Source organism: Carcharodon carcharias, chromosome 3, assembly GCF_017639515.1.
Source record: "Carcharodon carcharias isolate sCarCar2 chromosome 3, sCarCar2.pri, whole genome shotgun sequence".
NCBI lineage: Eukaryota > Metazoa > Chordata > Chondrichthyes > Lamniformes > Lamnidae > Carcharodon > Carcharodon carcharias.
Genome location: NC_054469.1, coordinates 94,872,874 through 94,893,621, shown reverse-complemented (window position 1 = coordinate 94,893,621; position 20,748 = coordinate 94,872,874). Strand labels below are relative to the sequence as shown.

General features: G+C 42.4%; 1 protein-coding gene across 2 annotated transcripts in view; it reads right to left on the bottom strand.

Moving 5' to 3' along the window:
- Positions 1–20,748, bottom strand: part of cobl (cordon-bleu WH2 repeat protein) — a 503,840-nt gene that overhangs the window by 250,870 nt on the left and 232,222 nt on the right. For both annotated transcript variants that reach the window (XM_041183628.1, XM_041183629.1), the window contains exons 4-5: positions 14,668–14,878; positions 13,862–14,090 (exon numbers count right to left, since the gene is read on the bottom strand). In XM_041183628.1, coding sequence (XP_041039562.1) covers positions 13,862–14,090; positions 14,668–14,878 — 440 coding nt within the window. The remainder of the gene's footprint in view (positions 1–13,861; positions 14,091–14,667; positions 14,879–20,748) is intronic.

Sequence of the window (20,748 nt, the reverse complement as noted above, 5' to 3'; positions counted from 1 at the left end):
CAATTAAATTTTGACTTCACCAATTCATCATTTAGTTCAGCTAAAATGTCTGTATGCAGAGGAAGGTTTCCAACTGTGCAGCAGTTTATTGGATCAATTCTTATACATACAGACGTTAGTAATACTTTGCATTCAAAGTCAAAAAACGCACACAAGCGTTTGAATCTGCACAAAGAGCATTTGATAATTTGAAGCGGCATTTCATGTGAATTGTGCAACAGCCTTAGGTCCAAGCTTTGCCCTTTTTGTTCCCTTCCATTTTAAAATTTTCTTCTGTTTAAGTACCTCCCATCATCAAATCAATAACAAAGGAAAAATCCAACATTCTGGTTAAGGACTATGTTTACTGCCTTCATAATAGACTGAAAGGAGGCAGGATTTCAGACTGATAAAGCTACCAACATTAATTTTCTTCATCCCCTCCACGGGGACAAAATACAGGGCCTTCTGCGTAATGCTGACTCACAACCCAGCCACGAATTTAAAAATCCCAACTAATTAAGATGGGATGGTCCAGGCCCAGATTTTTGCAGGGGCTGACTGACTCTGAAACCATGTAAAAATGGTGGGAAGGGTCTGATTCTGGGATTCCCAGCACCCCCAATTTCATTGGCACAGGATAAGGGTGTGGGTAGCGAGCCTGCATCCTGCACTGCCAGCCTGGCTGGCTCCGTTGCTGGGGTAGGCACCTCCTAGCCCCCCTCTATTTTTGGACCAGCTTCCCCCATAACTCATGGCTCATGGATCTCAGAGAAGTCATGAACCATCATCTGGATTCGAGTACCATTTGAAAGCTAAGGTCAAAAGGTCTCCCCATGCCCCTCCAAGCCAACTCTTGCCTGCACCCATCCCCTTGGCCCCTTATAGCCATATGTCAATGTAATGTCAACTCATGCCCTCCACCCACTCCATGTGAACTCATGGCCAGCCATTCACTCAGTGTACACCATGTACAAAACCAATGAACCCTATAGTAACAGTGGCATGCAGGAAATTACTTAGAAAAAAAATCCATTCCTAATTCTTTGAATAATCTGATGTTCCTACAACCCTATAAATATATCAATCAAACAGACCACTAACGTATCAATAACAAAAGCTTTAAGCACTTCACACTTCTTAACTTGTGCAAATAAACATTGAGATATTGATTAAACAATATTTTTGAGGCCAAGTTTTATTTCTACTTAATATCTGTGCTACCAAATGCTTTTTTAAGCCACATTGTATAATTTATTTTAGAATTTAATTAACTTTGGCCGGGATTTTCCATGCCCACTGGCGACGGGCATGTTCAGTGGTTCGAACAGACAATATGACGAGAAGGACAAAAATTAGTTTCACGACATCATGAAACCAGTTTGTACCGTTCCCCACCATCGGATGTTGGAAACCTCATTGTAATACATCAGCATATCATTATAAGGCCAGCCCGCCGGACTCATACCCCACCCCCCCAACCCCCCCACCACCCCCAGCTGGATTGTCTGCCCACTTCGGCAGGAAAACACACCAACGTGTTTCACAACAGCATATATAAGGTGTGCATTTCGCAGGCTGCACTTTGCTTGGGCCTTCAAGGTTTGTTTGCCTACCTTGCTTCGGTCAGTGTTTGCAGTCATCAGTACCATGCTTCACAGACAGCACCACATCACTTATTGGGGAACTCAGGGGCTGGTCTCTACCATCAGCCATATGTGGGTGGCTTTTCAATGGTTGCAGGGCTTGCTTGGGGAAGGGGGAGAAGTGGCCTCAGGCAAAGAAAGAGGCTGCAGGATGAGGGCTGTATGAGGAAAACGAGGGTATCCCAGGGTGTGTGTGGGGACACATGTTGATCTGTGTAAGTGGCTGCAAGATGGAGAAGGCTGAGGACGCAGTCTCCAGAGCGGATGAGGCCAGATGGACATGTGAAGATATGTGTGTGAGAATGGGTAGTGATGTCCCTTGTGCTGGCAGTGAGTAAGATGCCAATCAATGTGCAATGGGTTTGAGGGTGTGAGTTTAGAGTGATGAGATGGTTGCTGTACTCTGGCTGCACGGATGAGATCATTCATCCTCTGTCTGCATTGGATGGTGTCATAAAAATATAATAATTTTCATAATATTATTGTGCTTCATTGTAAAGGTAAGTTAATAGTGGGCTTTGGATTAGTTTCTCTGTGTGGATGTGTGTGTGTGGAGGATTTAAATGAATTGGAGGCAGCAGGTCTGGAACTTTTGAATTGTCAAATGGGAAGCTAGGTTTGAAATGCTAAATATATAAACAAGGCTTAAGTTTTAGAATGTGAGGTGTGAGGGACATTTGCATTTTTAGATAAATTGGGTTAGTTTGAATTTCAAAGAGATGGTAAGATGCTACACCTAGCCATAAGAAGCTAAGCCAAACAGCGTGTTTATTTTTCCCAAAGGTTACTGATAATATGAGTACTATGAAAGATTTATATTATGAGGAAAATAAAGTTGCAAAGACATATTGGAACAATGGACTTTACATAAAAAAGGGAGAAATATGTATAAAGGAGATGAAGTTATGCGTAAGGGGGAAGGCATTTTCAGATCTAACACAAGTGTGAAAAGCCTCCAGCCTCTGTGCATCAAGTTGCTGTCGAGAGGAACCGAAGCTAAGAAAACTCACTTTGAATATCACTGTCGAGGATATTGTGTGCTTTGCCTGGTCTGTTTAATTCTATTTGTTTTACTGTTGCCTTAATGGAGGTGTAACTGGGAGCCAGATTAATTAGGAGATTTAGGAATTACTATCATAGTAATTTGTCGACCTATGTATGTATCTTTTCTTCTGTTAATAAATGTTTAATTTAGTTTTGTAAAACCCCTGTAAGCCTCAGTGGACTTATTACTACTGAATTCAAGGCACACACCTCGAAATAAAATACAAATTGCAAAACAGTTGTAGCAGTTGTTTCAAGTTTCCCTCTGGGATTTGAGCACCTCGGCATTTACCATCCGCTGTGCCAAAACAGATGGCCGACCTCTTCTGTGCAGCACTGGCACTGATCACCACTGCCCTCACTTACCAAGCCGGAGTGATAATGTTGCTGCCCCTCCTGCAGCCAGAGTGGTGGTACAGGACATCACAGCCAGCCTCCATGGCATCCAAAAAGCACTCAAGGGCTTCAGTCTTCTTGCTTTTTGGGGCCATGTCTTCTCTGCGTCAGTCCTGGGCTGGAAGCACTGAGCTTGGCAGGCATATTGCAGCCTGCCCACCTTCGAAACGGTGTGTATGCTAGGAATGCATAATTAATGCGGCGAGCTTGGGATGACACTGCGTGAAAAGTCACTATTGTAGCCAATGAGTAAAACGCTGTCTTTCCCACCCACTACCACGCTTAGTGCAAATCTGGAATGATTCCCCACTTTGACTCAATCATTTATATTAGAAGTTCAGAGTATTAAACTAAATTGTGAGTACATGAAAAAATAACTTATTACAACCACATAAAGGTGTCAATCAAGCAAAATCAACAATTCTCTCCAACTGTGTGAACAAGCTCCCACTCACATAATCCTTTTATGGGTCTGGGCTCTCAGGCAAGCCTGGTTGAGTTGGCATTGAGATGGCATGGAGGCATAGAGGTGGTATGGGAAGTGGGTGCGGGGATGCTGGGCTTTTGAGGGGTTGAGGGCTAGAGGGCCTAAAATGTAACCAAACAACTGGGACAAAGTCCCTGAGAACTGAAGCAGGCCTTTTAACAAGCCCACCTTGACACTTGGTTGCCCCTGTGGCTGCCTCAGGTCTGCTTCCAGGGGCAGCAGGCCCGACTCTATGCTGCAACCCTCTCCCCGGAGTGAAGATCCCGTCATTCAGAGATCTCACTACCAAGATGCAGCGAGGTGAGAAATTTACCGACTTGAGCTACCCGCCTCACAAGCGAAAATCCAGACCCCAGTGTCTGGCAATCCTGGGAGATAGGAATACATCTGGCTGCTGCCATTATACATGTTTAATAATATGATTCACTCTACATGTACTTCAAACTCTGAATATAAGTGATCGTGCCAAAGTTAAATTAATTCTAAAATAAGTTTTAAAACAGGGCTAAAAAAAGCATTTGGTAGAACAGGTATTAAGTAGAATAAAATCAGGCCAAAAAAATAGTCCTATACACACTCTTCACACCCATACTATAACTGAGAAGAGCGAAGGAGCCAGCATTTTAAAAAATATATTTTATGTACTTGCCCTGAGTTCAGACATGTTGGTCAGCGACACTCAGAGGAATCAAGTCCATCATGTGATTCAATCAAATAACCCACTCCATTGTCCCGATCTTTACTGCGGAAGGAGCTCTAGTTGAGAAATTCGGAAGTCCAGGTTTCCCCAAACACACATGGGGCGAAATTTTGGGGCAGCGGGATTTTACATTCCCGCCAAAGCCAATCAAGTTTAGAATGTCTCGCCGCATTTTACGGCCCCATCCCCGGTAAAACGGGGCTGTAAAATTCTGCCCATGGTCTTTGTTTTCCAAGAGGCTCCCTGCAGGAGCCCAGCCTGGCTTGACAGGCTTGAATCCCTGTCTAGCAGGGAACAGTGGAAAAGAGGCCACAAGCCAAGAGCAGATAGGTTTCCAAGTGTTCGAGGAGATATCGCAAAGCAACGGTGGTGGTGGAGGTTTTGGGGAGGGGGTTGATCGAGTGTGACTTGTAATGAGGTGTGATTGCAGCAGGTGTTGGAGGCTGAGGTGGGGTCTTGGGAAGGGGTTGGTGATTGATTGAGGGGAGGTCAGTCCTCATGAGGGTTTGGTGATATCACAGGAGTGATCCAATCATGGGAAAGGAAACAGGTTGGCTTCGGAGGGCTGGGGGGAAGCACTTCTGCTCCTTTTCATCCACAAGTAGTGTTGGGAAGGCATTCCATAGTAGTCCTCACCTTTTAGCTGTTAGATTTCACCAGTTTTGGGAAACCCAGCAGGCCAGGGTTAAACCTGGAAGAGTGATAAAATCTGAGGCATTCAGCCTCAATAAAACCATTCAAGTAAGTAACCTGACTCCTAAGAACAGGTTGGTTCCATGCCCAACACCCCATGATCCCAGCTTGCTCCCACTAAAACCCGAAGTGAGTAGGTTCGAGGTTGGGTTTGGGTTTGAGCTTTTAAGAATTTTTACATCCCAGCCAACCCAAATCCTTCCAGTTTTGGGCAATCAAATTCCCTTCAATGTTTCTTCCTTTAACTACTCTTTTGGGAATTCTTTAAACTCCTTTTCGGATAGTCGGGGCAACATGCCTTTGACTCACTTGCCTCTGCTCACACGAACATTACATCAAAATGAATCCATTAATCCCCCATGTATTATAAGATTTCAATTATTCTGCTACTTTTACCCTGCTTATAATACTTTGGAGAAATAATGGCTGCAGTGCTGCATCTGTGATTGTATTGTAGCATTGTTACTGCATTATTTAGCAAATGGCACTCGATTATTTCAGAAGGTAGACTCAGCAGAATTACACCAGGCTTTAAGCATAAATTATTACATCAGTTTCATAAACATGGTGGGTAATTTCTTGAGTTTAGATGGTTAAGGACTGTTTGAATTACAATGATAAAGAATTCAATATGGTAAATTCAAAGAAGTTATTTTCTCTGTTGTGTTAATCCAGAAACGAGGAGGGGATACTCTTAAGATTAGAGCTAGGACATTTAGGAGTGAACTGAGTAAGAAACTTTTTCCACACAAAGAGCTGTGGAAATCTGAAACTTGATCCCTCAAAAGGCTATGGGTGCTAGGTCGTTGACATGTTCAAGCATAAGATAGATTTTTATTGGGTAAAAAGTATTAACTGCCTTGGAGAAAAAGTCAGTAAATGGAACTTGTTATGAAAACCAAACTTACCTTGGTGTTGAGGGCAGAGGTCGGGAACTGCAATTCCAGACAAACCTCAGACTTTTTGCGCATGCAGAGACCAGGAGGGGCTGCATATGCCCAGTTCCTGAGTAAGCTCTTTGGGATGAAGACAGGCCCAGCGCGCTGACGTAGAGAAGGAAAATGGTGCAAAAACCTAGGTCAGGTGACTGATATTGGCGTGCCATGGAAGCCTAGTGTCCTAGGCAAGGGACAGGAAGAGGGGACAGGGAGAGGTCCCAAAAGGAAGCCCCAGGTAGGGGTTAGAGACAAGGGACAGAGAGGGATCCCAGTTAAGTTAAGGTAAAAAAAAAGCAGAGAATCAGGCTCCAAAAAAGATAAGCGCTGCAGGTAGCAGACTTTCAGTGAAGGGAACTCAGGGGAAGCACTGAAGATCCAGAAAGACAACTGAAGGTTGGTGACTCTTTGGTGTAGGCTGTGGAGCAAAGGTACTCCTTTACAGCAGTAGTGTTCTGCTCAGCACAGCTGAAGAGCTGAAGTTGTACTTTTGAGTTGGTGCTTGAGTGCATCCAGGGGAACAGAATCTTGGGAAATCAGTCTGAAACCCTGGGAGGTGGGCCACTGTTGATGCCGTCTGAGTTGGAGCAACCTTTGGAAAGAATTCCCAGGTTAGGTCTTTAAAGGTGAAGACTGGAATTCCTCATGAGAGACTCAAAGTTTCAGTGAGAATGGTTGACTCACAGTATTTGCTGGCATCTGGGTGGGCTGTTGAGAAATATGTGGATTCTGTCTTGGGTGTATTTGTCATTTATTGTGCAGTGCAGTGTGTTTGACCACAGTTTGCCTGTTAATTCACATGTACCTCATATTAACCCTGAATGTCAGGATATAGGATAAATTGTTTTATCTTTTTAACCTTGTATGGTAAAGTCTATTTTTGTTTGTCCAAATCCTGTGGAATCTTATGGCTTTATCATTTGGTAAGTGTGTTGAATCTCAAACTTTGTATGCTTTAAACAAAATGTTATTGGTCCCTAACTGGATCTGAACAACAATTTGTGTGTCTGGCCAAAGATCATAACAAGTTGAAATACAGATCAACTTAATAAAACTTAGAAAATAGTAGCAGGTGTAGGCCATTCAGCTCTTCGAGCCTGCTCTACCATTCAGTATGATCATGGCTGATCCTCCATCTCAACACTATCCTCCCACTCTCTCCCCACATCCCTTGACTCCTTCAATGTCTAGAAATGTATCTATTTTCCTCTTAAATATATTCAGTGACTTGGCCTCTACAGCCTTCTGTGATAGAGAATTCCACAGATCCACCAGCATCTGAGTGAAGACGTTTCCCCTCATCTCAGTCCTAAATGGCCTACCCCGTATCCCGAGACTGTGACCCCTTGTTCTAGAGAAAACATCATTCCTGCATCCAGTCTGTCCAGACCTGTCAGAATTTTATACATTTCAATGAGATCCTCTCTCATTCCTCTAAACTCCAGTGAATACAGGCCTAGTCGACATAATCTCTCCTCATACGACAATCTTGGCATCCCAGGAACCAGTCGGGTGAACATTCGCTGCACTCTCTCTCTGGCAAGTATATCCTTTCTTAGGTAAGGAGACCAAAACTGCACACAGTACTCCAGATGTGGTCTCACCAAGGCCCTGTACAGCTGCAGTATGACATCCTTTCTCCTGTACTCAAATCCACTTACAATGAAGGTCAACATACCATTTGCCTTCTTAGCTGCTTGCTGCACCTGCATGCTTCTTTCAGTGACTGGTTTACAAGGTCACCCAGGTCCCTTTGTACATCAACATTTCCCAACCTATCACCATTTGAGCGATACTTTGCCATTCTGTTTTTCCTACTGAAGTGGCTAACTTCACACTTATTCATGTTATACTGCATTTGCCCACTCGCTCAACTTGTCTCAATCACCTTGAAGCCTCTGAACATCCTCCTTACCACTCACATTCCCAACTAGTTTTGTGTTATCAACAAACTTGGAAGTACTACATTTGGTTCCCTCATCCAAATCATTGACATATATTGTGAATATCTGGGGCCCATGCATTGATCTCTACAGTCACCCACTGGTCATCACCTGTCATTCTGAAAAAGGCCCATTTATTCCTACTCTCTGTTTCCTGTCTGCTAACCAATTCCCAATCCATGCCAATATATTACCCCCAATCCCATCTCCTTTAATTTTGCACACTAACCTCTTATATGGGACTTTATCAAAAGCTTTCTCTGAAAATCCAAATACACCACATCCACTGGTTCTCCCTTATCTATTCTACTAGTTACGTCCTCAAAAAAAACTGCACCAGGTTTGTCAAACATGATTTCCCTTTCATAAATCCATGTTGACTTTGTCTAAACCCATTGATATTTACTAAGTGTCCTGTTATCACATCCTTTATAATAGACTCTTGCATTTTCCCTATTACTGATGTTAGGCTAACCGGTCTGTAATTCCCTGTTTTCTCCCTCCCTCCTTTTTTAAATAGCGGAGTTACATTTGCCGTCCTCCAATCTGCCGGGACTATTACAGAATCTATAGAATTTTGTAAGGTGACAACCAATGCACCCACTATTTCCATGGCTACCTCCTTTACTATCCTGGCATGTAGATTATCAGGCCCCAGGGATTTTTCAGTTTTTGGTCCCATTAATTTCTCCAGAACAAGTTTTTTCCTGATAATAATTTCCTTCAGGTCCTCCTTCTCACTAAACCCTTGGTTCCCTCATATTTCTGCTAAGTTATTTGTGTCTTCTTCCATGAAGGAAGAACTAAAGTAGTTGTTTAATTGCTCTACCATTTTCTTGTTCTCCATTGTAAATTCTCCTGTCGTGGACTATAAGAGACCTACATTTGTTGTCATTGATCTTTTTCTTTTTACATACTTACAGTCCATTTTTATGTTCCTTGCAATGATGGAACAGGATAGAAGGGCTGACTGGTCTACTCCTGTTCCTATTTTGTAATACTGCCATTACTGTTTATTTTTGACTTTATTTGATATATGTTCCATATAATTCTCAGATTTCAGCGGGCTTGATTATATGCTCCCCTACAGATGGGTTTGAAGGCAGCGGGGCACCTACCCCTGTCCCCTCCACAATTTTATCAGCATGTTGGGTGGCCTGCTCAGCCAATTAATGCCGAATTAAGAGCCTCATCCCACTGCCACCAGGATTTAAATGGTGGCAGGAGAGGTCTATACCAAGCACCCAGCCTGGCATGATTCCCTGCATGTGCTAGTGGCAGATGGGTGGGGTCCTTCCTTAACATTAAGGACCATTGAGGGCCTCCTCCAAGGGGTTACTGCTCCACCAACCCCCCACCATACCCTCCACCCCCACCCGCCAGGTTCCCCTCTTCCTGTGGCTTCTCAAACCTTCTCAACAGGGCCTGCCAGCTTGGCACCCAGTGAAAGCCCCAAACACTTACAAAGTCATGATCCAGTGCAGCTTGCCTCCTCAAACCCCGAGTACAGTACCAGCAGTGGCAACTGCTCCAAGTGACACTACCATTACTAGACAGCTGCCACCTTTTGATTGGTCCACAACTCTGTGTCAGGACTTCCTGTCCCTGAGAGAAGTCTCTCCTCCAGTATATTAAGGGCAAAAGGCCTTTAAATTCACTTCGCTCTTTGCCTGGACAGGCTCCCCGCAGCCCTCACTCCCCCGACATTTTAGCCTGGGGTGGATGGGACCATGGTGGCCCGTAAAATCCAGACCAGTGTTTCTATTACTGTTGCACAATTGCAAGCAGTAGTTCACAAAATTAATTTCCAGCAGTAAGGCCATTGGCTCACCTTGGTTATCCATCCAGAACAAACTCACATTCTCAATGAAAAAATTCTACCATCCTGTTTGTTAGCCTATTTTACAGGTGGATCATCTTTGGCTGAATGACGTCTTGTCATTGTTCTAAATTTGCCTTTTGTCTGTTTGAAAACATGCCTCTAGAACCTTACTATCATAGGTTGTATTCAGGTAGAGGGCTGGACTTCGTCAAGAGGTAAGAAGCCCCACCACCAGGACCGAAAGCGGGACCCAACCACACGCCGGACCCCAATCTGGGGGCTGAGAGCCTGGCAGCTTTGGCAGCACCGCCATTGAGATGATTACAGCTGCTGCTACAGGAGGACGAGGGTGCCTCCATGCTGAGGGCTCTTGAAGACAAGGAAATTTTGTTTATGTATGGTGCCAGATTGAGACAGTGATTTTTTTTTGAGGGGGCTGGTGGTGATGTGCAGGGGATGCTGTAGCCGCAGGGCCAACCATTGCTGCAGGGGGATCTCCTAGTAGGCCATCAAGCAGTCATAAAGGAGGCTCCCCAACTCCAGGAACCCACAGGGAAGCTGCCAGGGTTTCCCATTGCCAGCAAAATGCTGGCCGGCGTGGGAAGTGGCCCTTAATCAGGCACTTAATTAGCATAATTGATTATCTGGTGGACAGTCAGGTTCACTGAGGTTCGCACCACTGGTGCCAGCAAGAAGGCATTGGGCTCCTCTCCCAACTCCTTCCACTGCCATTCACCCCATTTCCAGAGGGCTGGTAAAATTCAGCCCAGCTTTACGAATATTCTTTCCTATACTATTATGTACACTTCTAGCAAGTCCGTTTTCATCTCCTTTCAAGGCTAATAAGCATAAGTTTCTCCAGTCTACCCTTATAATTCAATACTAGTGATTAACCTCTTGGCTCACCGTCACTTCCAAGCTCCGAAAATCTCTCTTGTGTCTCAGTGAACGTAAATGGAAGCAGTATTGAAACTGCAATCTGTCAAGGACACTGTTCAATTTCAACAGAATATCATATTACATGTACAAACTGTTCTTGCTGTACAGTTCAGCATTCTGTTTGTTTAGTTTGTTATTGCTGCAGTGAACTGTTACCATTTCAAGCTTTCCTCAACTTCACCCCTGTTAATTTTAGCACTATTCATATGGAGTATGTATGTTGCCTATTTTTATCTGTCAACGTGCAATTATTTATACAAAGCAAATTTAATTTACCACAGGTTCTCCCACTTACACATTTTGTAGGTGTTTGGTTGTGTCTGAAGATTTAGCTGCCCTTTGTTCTTTGTTCGATTTGTGACTTTAACCAGATTGCTTCAAGCTTCTGAATCTAGTTCATGAATGTAAATTATAAACAGTAGGAGTTTTGACACTGATCCCTGGGTCACATTTTTCAGTCATTGGTCCATCATGATGTTCCTCCCCTAGGAATTACCTACTGCTTCCTACCCTTCAACCACTTTTTTTTATCCATTCCTAGTTTCTCCATGAATTCCTATCACTTCATGTTTAAGTAGCAGAATTTGTTTTGGAAATCTAGGTCTTCTCCTGCTATAAGGCTTTTGGCTGTCTAAAAGTTGGGTGTTTATCAGGCAGAAGACACACCTGCTGAAGCTATCTTGACTACTACTAACTAGATTATAGTAGGCTATTTCAAGATGACCCCTGGGCAGTTGTTTTCCCAGGGAGCTCCTTACTTTGCATCTCTATCCTGGACTTCCCTGTATATTATGAGTATGAAGTTCATTGACCCCAATATTTGGTTACATGGGGAACGATTCGCAATGATGTGGCTAAGATAGAAAATTTGTCTACCCAATTAATTTCCATGATTGTAGTATAACCATGAGTGGCACCCATGCAGGCCTGGTCTCCATTTCAATGCAGGCATCCTCCCCCTCTGTTCACACCATGGGACGTGAGTAGCTTTCTTCAAAAATCACATGCTCCAGGCAACCTTCCCTTTTTGAAGGCACAGTCCTCATAAAAGCAGAAATTGTAGCAATGCACTGCAGGCTGCTGGTGGGGGAGGCCTAACAAGGGAAGGAGAGGACTCCCAGATTTTCTGATGCCACCCTGGACTCACTGTGTCAAGAGTTCCAGGCCAGGAAGGAGGCCATGTTTCTGGCAGCAATAGGCAACCCTCCAGACTAATCCTGCAAGGGGTCCAAGGGTATTTTTTTCAGGAGAAGGGTGATGGCAGCAGAGTTGAAGGGGATAAGGACAGAATGAGGAGAGAGAGCTGCTGAGAAAGATGCAAGTTCAGGGTTGAAGCAAAGTGGCATCTTAAATGAAGTTTGGGCTGGTGTGCCAGGAGAAGAGGGAAGCAGCAGAGGCAGCTGAATAGATGGTCTCAATCTTGGTGACAAAGAAGTCCATGAGCTCCCTTGTTCAAGTTGAGGGTGGAAGAGGCAGGGGTTAGGAGTTTAAGCAGATGGTTTGCAGTAGAGAAAAGAAGCCAGGCATTATCTTTTGCATTCCAGGATGATTCTGGAATAGTGAGCAGTTTTTGCATTGTGTCATATACTCTTAACAACAGTAATTTGCAACATCTTGCCCTTCAAGACACAAAACAATTTTATATGAGCATTGCATTAATATTCTGGTGTTAATGTAAAGCAGCAATTATACAATGTATCATCATTTCTCGCATCCAGTAGCAGCCATCAAGCTTTTGATTTCCAAAATCTGAGATTTATACTAGACCTGCTACAGCAGAGCAGGAAATGGAAAAGCAACACATCAAACACACTGTACCTTTGTCGTTTAGAGCTGTAATGGCAGAATATGTTTGAGACTGAAGGACTACAAAAAGGGCACAATATTAACAAAAAAAAATCATAAATTGGAATTCCTTAAAAAACATTAATTCTCAACTTAAGTGGCTTTAAAGTCACAGGTATTGAGCATAAACACATAAGACTACAAAAAAGCATTCATCTTGCAAAAGTGCAATTATTTCAATCTGAGAGACAGTATTTTAAATGGAAACATTTTGGATTATAGAAATGCAAACTCTTTCCTTTTTCAGGTGCTTGCTTCAAGTCATGGTACAGTTTAGTTATGCACAAAGCTGAGCCAGAACTAAGGCAATAGGAATTTTCAACAGCCCATTCAGTAAATAGACACCATTTGACATAAGACTGTAAACCAATTATCCCTCTAGATTTTCATTGTTGTGTGTGGCCTGTTTATTTCAATGCATGGCACCTTTACATTTTACTGTTCAATCATGTGCGTGCAGTATCTTAAAAAGGCCAGCTTGAGAGTGGACCGTACAATACCTTAACGATTGCTGCACAGTCGCACATGTGTGCAGCTTAAAGGGATCATTGTTGCAAACTATGTTTAATCAGAGCAATAGTTCACTGGAATTTAGGATGCAACTATGCTTTTGGTTGATTTGGTAAAACAATCCAGGCACTTTATGAAGGGTCATAAGACTAAACATTCATCTTGGGCAAGTGTTTCAAATTTCAAAACTTTGGACATGTAGTTCTGGCATTAGTTCTGTTTTCCCCATAAACTAAATGTGAAGACAAACAAGTAAATTTAAAAGAAACAGAACTACAGAACTCTGACGCACAAAGTACCTTTGACCCCTTGATTATGTTAACAAATAAAAGTGTGTCCTAATCTTGCCTTGTAACAATGTTGCCTCTAACAGAGTGGTATTAGAATGGAGCTTATACATTAATTTTTTAAAAATGCTGTCACCAATGTCTCAAATGGAACCATTCTGATGGTTTAATACAGCATGTCCTGCCTTCCAAGAGAGAAACACCCTGATTTTAATACTCTACTGACGAGAAAACATTCACATGATACATATTAAAATAAAACTCCAGTAACATATTAACATGCCTCAGAAAAGACTTCTTTGCAAACAATGCTCCCCAACTAGTCAGAAAATTAACCCTATGCTCCAGGCTTGGGGCTCCATTTCAATTAATGTGACAAGTTTATTATGCGCCTTTCATTCATCAGAAAACTGCTGGGTAGGTCAGTGTGCAACATATAAAATTGGAATTACAAATTTCAAACATTTTCCTACAAGAAAAACAACTTACCGTACAATCATTTTAGGTTAATTTCTCTCTGGGAAAAAAGTGCTGAGACAAAGATTAATACTTAGTCAAACAGCTTTAAAGTAAATGTGTTTAGGTGAAACTACGTCATGTTCTCCTGTTACTGGTCTGTTCCTGGACAAACTCACCTCTGCTGGTATCCAGAGCATACAATTCTCGGGTTTCCAAATCACTCAATGATTTTGAAAGATCCACCTTTTCCCTTCTGATGTTGTCTTTCAGGAGCACAAGGTGATCTGAATTGAAGTCACACTTTTCACATATAACTGGCAGCAGATCTCGCAGAGGTGCAAGAGGATTGACTCGCACCACAGTTTTTTGTGTCTTGTGGAAATTTACCACCAACCTCACAGTTTTCTGTAATAGTCAAAGTGTTTACATTAAGAATCAAGTCAAGTGATAACAATGTATCTACCAGAATAGATAAATTCTTCATTTATTTACTTTTAGTTTTGCAAGCCATGTTATTAGCACGTAGCACTATTATGAATGATACTTTCAAGTGTTTGGTGTGCAGAACACGGTAACACAGTAAAATCACACGTTTATCTGGGGACAAGAAATCATGGGTCAATATATATTAACTATCAATTTGATGAATCAGGGAGCATTCATAAATGATCAGTTTTCCTAAAATGATATCGTTATTGCAGGTTTATCCGTCATCCTTCATTCCCAAACGTGAACTAAAGTAAAAAAATTATTATTAGTTAACTTTTTATACCTCCTTCACCACAATGCATGCTGCTCACATTTTTTGTGAAAATGTTGATAAATGGAGATAAACATGAAATAAGAATTACATACAGTTAACACAGCAAATTCAGTGAGCATCACATTTTGGGTTACAGAATCATCCTGCAAGCCATAATTAACATAAAAAGCTTTTTCTTAAAAAAATTAAGAACAACAATGCTTCTGATTTGTTACCTACTTCAGGCACTACAGGTGGGGGTCTCCTTGGCTTCTCCTCAATAACTTTCTGCTTTATGAGCACTTTGTCTATATCCAAAACTCCTACTGGAGTGTTTGGCTTGAAGCCTAATGGTTTGTGTGTCTCTTTAGATTGCAGTTCAAGAGTATGATGGGTTGGATTTAAATGATATTGGCTGCACAAATCAATCAGGAGATCCATCACTGCTTTACTGTAATGGAAAAAAAAATCCGATTAAAATTAAATATTACATATGCGACACTTTAAATAGGCATGACTCCAGAGCATTTTGAAGATTGTTAAAGAAAAACTAAATGGTTATTAGAACATGCCAATAAATTCACTCTCCTGGGTGATGTTGTTACTATTCATTAAAAGTTTAATTTTTAATTGAATAGCATTTCAAACTTGGGTCTGCCATAGATAGCATCTCCCGTTTAGTGGTATCAGTGGTAAGTAGTTTGCCCATATTACTTTTATGAGAATTCTCTCATCTTGCTCTATATCTACTTGTAGAATCAAAAAAATCTGGCAGGAACAGTAGAACTCCCTTGTGACCAGAACTGGATAAATGTAAATTTTGCATGTATTTGTTTAACCTCTTCAAATGTGGGATGGAGCTTAGTTTCAATTGTACACTGCCTTATTCCACACTGAAGTGAAACATACAGAGCAGCATGTATGCTCAGAGTTGTCCAGTTCAATTGATGCAATTTTGTTTCATGTAACAACATTAAAATAGTGAATGTGTCGGGTTGTCTGATTTGATCGAATCAGAATGACCGTCCTACATACTGCCTTACAGTCTGAACACAGAACCTCTTCTTTCTATGGTTTCCTGTCTTTTGCAGGCTTTTGCTATCTGACTGCCCTTGCAGTCTCATTTCCAAAAATCAGGCCTTGTATCTTAATCCTCACTGTAGATTCAGCTTTAAGTTAAACCTGGCGATCCATAATCTCTGCCCAGCATGGAGTTCACCAGCCTAACTTGACAATGACCCCTTCAGAGTTCAGATGAATAGGGTTGTCACAGCATCGGGTGTGAGCAGTTGCTGAAATGTCAAATCATATTTCATTGTTGGTGGGATGTCGGTTCAGACATCCTATCCAAGGCATGGTATATATAGTATACCTCAGAGCTCTGTTTTCCTGTGAATTTAACCTCTTTCATACAAACTTTAACTTAAAAGCATTTTTGCGATGACCCTTAATTTGATCCTTTCTATGATAAACAGCCACAAAATTCAGAAATCAGTAAAGTGTTCATTCATGGTGAAATGAAGCATGGAACAATGAATGAAGAAAATACAATTAAACAAACATAAACATTTAGAGAACCTTGATAAGCCATTTAAAATGACCAATTAGCATTTTAAACCATTCATTGATTTCTTGTCTTATTCTAATATTACAATGGAATCTGATTCACAACATAATTCCACATAAACCCAGACTGAACACAGTGAAACTTTTCATAAATAACATCAATAGTATATTCTTCTTTCAGATCCAGTTACTGATTTGTAGCACGCTTTTTCTTAGAAGCCTCACTAAGATTCTGCCGTGCTTGGGTTGGATCAAGGTTGTTAAGAGACTTTGAGTAATGACAAGCTCAACTGTTGTCACTGTGAATAACATTTCCTTAAAAAAATGTTTCGTTTTAAAATGACCAAATAGTCATTTTGGAATTTTTCATCCATAAATAGAATTCAGAACCATCAATGAGAAATTGGGATCATTAGCACCAGTTTTTCGTGCACTACGGGCAGAATCCTCCGACACGTAAAGTGACGCGCAGTGACTTCGGGTGTGCATCCCAACGTCACCGCGCATCATTCTGATCCGGTGTGTGCCCGCTGAACTGTCAAGGGCCTGTTAAGGCCATTAATCAAACAATTAAGACAATTGAAAATGCTGCCCATCCAATCTTAAGGTTGGCAGGCAGGTGAAGAGCCCAAGCGGCGTTCACATTTTACATGGAACTTCATCCACGGGTGGGATGAGGTTTCATAAAGGGTTTATTACATTAATAAATATTTCTGGAACATTTGAAAAACATGTCCCAGCTCACGGGACGTTCATGTGACATATGTAAATGATTTTTTAGGTTCTTTATTTAAAGTTCACCTAATGAAATTAATCACATGTGTGAAAGAGCACAGGCCCCAACTCTCCCCCTTTCCCCCACCCACACAGGTAGCACTGAGTGCTTCTGGGCATGTGTCATGTAATTGGTAAAATGGCAGTGTGCCTGCACCCAACCAGGAGAAATTTCTCCCCTAAGAGTGCCTCAGAGCTCTAAATTGGCACCCATGGTGTCTGTTCACTTGTGGGCAAATCACACCAGGCCCCTTTTGGTAAGGTTGGTAGCGTGTGCAATGCTGTCATTTTGAGTTCAATGCTCTGGCTAACGCACTCACTTAAATTCACACAGCTGAACACATGTTCAGCACCATTTCTATTTAAGGGTTGGTTGCTGGTTAATCTCTTCTGACTGTTAAGATAATTCTACAAGGGTTTTTTTAATACTTGCTCATGGGATGTGGGTGTCGCTGCCCACCCCTAGTTGCTTAGAGGGCATTTAAGAGTCAACCACATTGTTGCGGGTCTGGAGTTACATGCAGGCCAAACCAGGTAAGGACAGCAGATTTCCTTCCCTCATGAAACAATCAACATCATCATTTTTTATTGAATTCAAATTCCACCGTCTCCCATGGCGGGATTCAGACCCAGGTCCCCAGAGCATTACCCTGGGTCTCTGGATTACCTATACAGCGACAATACCACTATGCCACCAACTCCCCTGTCCTTTGGTGCTTGCTATAGTTGTTTCCAGTTGCATAAGTCTACAGCAAATAATGTGGCAGGAGTTGAAGATCTTTCTCCTGACTTCAAGGCTTCTGTACAAACCAGTTGCACCCATGCGTACATGAATAGGCAGACAGAGCTGCTGGAAGAGTGAGGAGTTTGGAAAAAAGAGCTCTCAGCAGAAGGCCATGTCCACTCAGTGTATTCAGAGAACAAATCCCAGGCTTGAGAGTGGCCAAAGACAAAAAGATCTGAAAATTAGTAGCCGAAGACAAGAATGCCTGAAAATATTCTGTGACAAGGAATTATGTAATTAAAGCATTTTTTTACATCTGCCTTGGAATGCAAATATTTCTCGGCCACTTCAAATGGCTGGAAATGTTAAGCTTCAAATGGGTAGAAACATTAGTTTTCCCTTTGTTTACCTTCTATTACTGTCATGACTGTGGACCAATACATTTGCATCAAATCGGCAAAGTGACTTAAGTATTTCATCATTCAATGCAGTTAGTGCACGTAATACAGGATGAAGTCCACGCTAACAACAAAACATGACCTTGCTAGATTATGTACATGGGAAAAAAAGCAAAGCACTGCGGCAGTGCTTCACAAGCTACTTTCCAACGTGACCCCATTTTAACTCACCACCACCTTTTCAAGGGCAATTAGGGATGGCCAACAAAAGCTGGCCTTTCCAGCGACGCCCACATCACATGAACAAATGTATACTTTAAAAAACTCTTGTAAATCAACATGATCCCAGGTGCCAGCAAAAAAACAGCAATAAAGCCGTTATTACTAAAGTTTGCGTATTATAGATCAACAATATATCATACAAATGTGAAAATTAAAGTACTCGGTAAAAATGTTCTTATTTATGTAGCCATGTAGGTTTCAGCCAAACTCTCCATATTCCATGGTAACAGAAAACTCAGTGAAGCGAGTACGCGCAACACACACACACAATCTCTTCCTAACCTGCCTCCCCACCAACTCACTCACTCAAGCCTCCCTCTCCACAGACCTCCACCAATTAGCCCCCCCCACTCACTCACGCCCTTCCATCCCCTTATAGCCCCGACTCTCAAATTCATGCACTGCACCATCACTCAGCCCCACCACTCATTTCCTCCCTCCCCTCAGAACTCCACTCACACAATCTCTGCCTCATTCTCCACCATCTCCCTACTTGAATTTTGTAGCATAAAGGGTTAACAACTATTATGCTAATAGCTAGAATGCATCATCAGTGATGTCAGGTGATATTGGATCACATGTAATTGGGACCTGAGGAAAGGGCTCTAATGCAGTCCTGCTAAAGTCTGCCTCTGTATATAATGTAAATAGTCAATAAATGTTCACTAGTTTGCAACAGCATGGTTTCCAGCTCTCTTCAAGCAAAGGTACCCAAAGCCCAGTCGTGATAATAATACATGGTGGCAGCGGTCTGCAAAACATTTACTAAGGATCCCAGGTGATGCTGATAAAAGTGGGAAAAAATGTCAACCTGGCAGAGCGCATTTGAGAAATGCCCACAGCAGCAATCAGAGCAACAATCAACACTGGAATCCCCATGCACAGAGCTATGGAAAAAGTCTTACCTCTAGCCAAGCTCCTGGACCTCGTGGAGGGCCTTGATGAAGCTGCACAGTGAAGAAACTGGCATCACTGATTCAGCCAATACTGGACTGCCTCCAGACTCACTCAGAAACCAGATAAGGATCAGGTCGGTATTTTCCTTTATGCAATCGGCAGCTGTGCCAATGACATCATAAGAAGACAGGAGGTTGATGAAGAAATCATGAAATATGAAGGGATCATTAAGGCCTTTGAGTCTTACTTTAGCCTAGGAACCAAAACTATAATCAACTGGGCAAAATTTAACCGGTGCAGCCAGGAACCTAGAGAAAATATTGATTCTTTTATAAACGACCTGTATCGCTTAGGAATAACTGAATATGGGGAATGGAGAAAGGAGCTCATTGAAGTAGTAGGGGTGGTTGATAAAGCATTGTCAGACATTTTACAGTCCAGAGAAGATATCATTTTGTCAAAAGCAGAACAGTTAGCCAGGGAGGTTGAACTTTACAAGCTATCAGCACAGTTGCCAGAAAACAGAGCCAGTATGAAGAGGGCGCAGTCGGCTCCACCGTTCCTTGTCGTATTGTGGTGGGGAAAAAACATCATCGGCAAGAAGTCTGCCCAGCCATGGATGCCAAGTGCCGCTCCTGCCACAAGATGAGGCATTTTAAAATAGCATGCTATAGCAGCAGAAAACTTCCATTTACAGATCAAAAATTTACAGGAAGACCAACTGGATCAAGCAGTATTCAGGAAATAGAAGATACTGAGGAACACAAAGGCCAGAATTTTCCGGCCCCTCCCGCCGACGGGATCTTTCAGTCCCGCCAAAGTGAATGGACATTTGAATCTTTCACTGCATTTTCCAGCTCCGCCCCACCGCGACAGGGCCGGAAAATTCAGCCCAAGGTGCCTTTCTTATGTGAAGTTGCAAAATCTAAAGGCACCTTTTAGACAGCAGACATCAAAGTTAATGGCCGCAAAACCAGTTTTAAGTTGTACATGTTGTGAGGCATTGGTTACATCGCTGTAGGTTTGAGGAAGTCTTTGTGGTCTTTAGCAGGTTGACTTTAAGGCTTTATTAACAACTAAAACTATTTACAGATATACGGTAAAGGGTACAAGCTAGGAGATGCCTCCATGCTTAGGTCTGCACACAGCTCTGTCCAATCCTCAACTGACACTGAATGTGGGTCATGTGCTCTCTTACATCACTGTGTGGGCGGTACTGTACTCAGTTCCACATTAACCCTATATGTGTCAGATCCTTGCACTACACCTCCCCCCTCGTCTTTATCCAATGTATTTTAAGTGATGATAGTAATAATAATGTAAGACATAAGGTAAACTATCATACATTTACATTGTTAGTATTACATTATCACTACCTTATCTCCCCTCTTCAAGTCCTTGAATTCAAAGGTTCAGGTGGTCTGGAGGCCTTATGACCCTTCCATATCTCATTCACACTTCTGTCGGAGGGGTGGCAAGCTCTGTTGCTGCTGGTTCTCTCTGTAGGTTTGCAAATTGTTCCTTCCTGAAAATCCCATTCCCGTCTACATTCACCTCCTTGACCTCCTCCTTCCCACCCCCAGGGCCTATGTCTGCCTGTGAGTCCCCACCAACCATCCTCGCCATCCCCTCCACTGCTCCCGTCGAACCCTCACACTCTCATCCTACCGTCTCACTCTG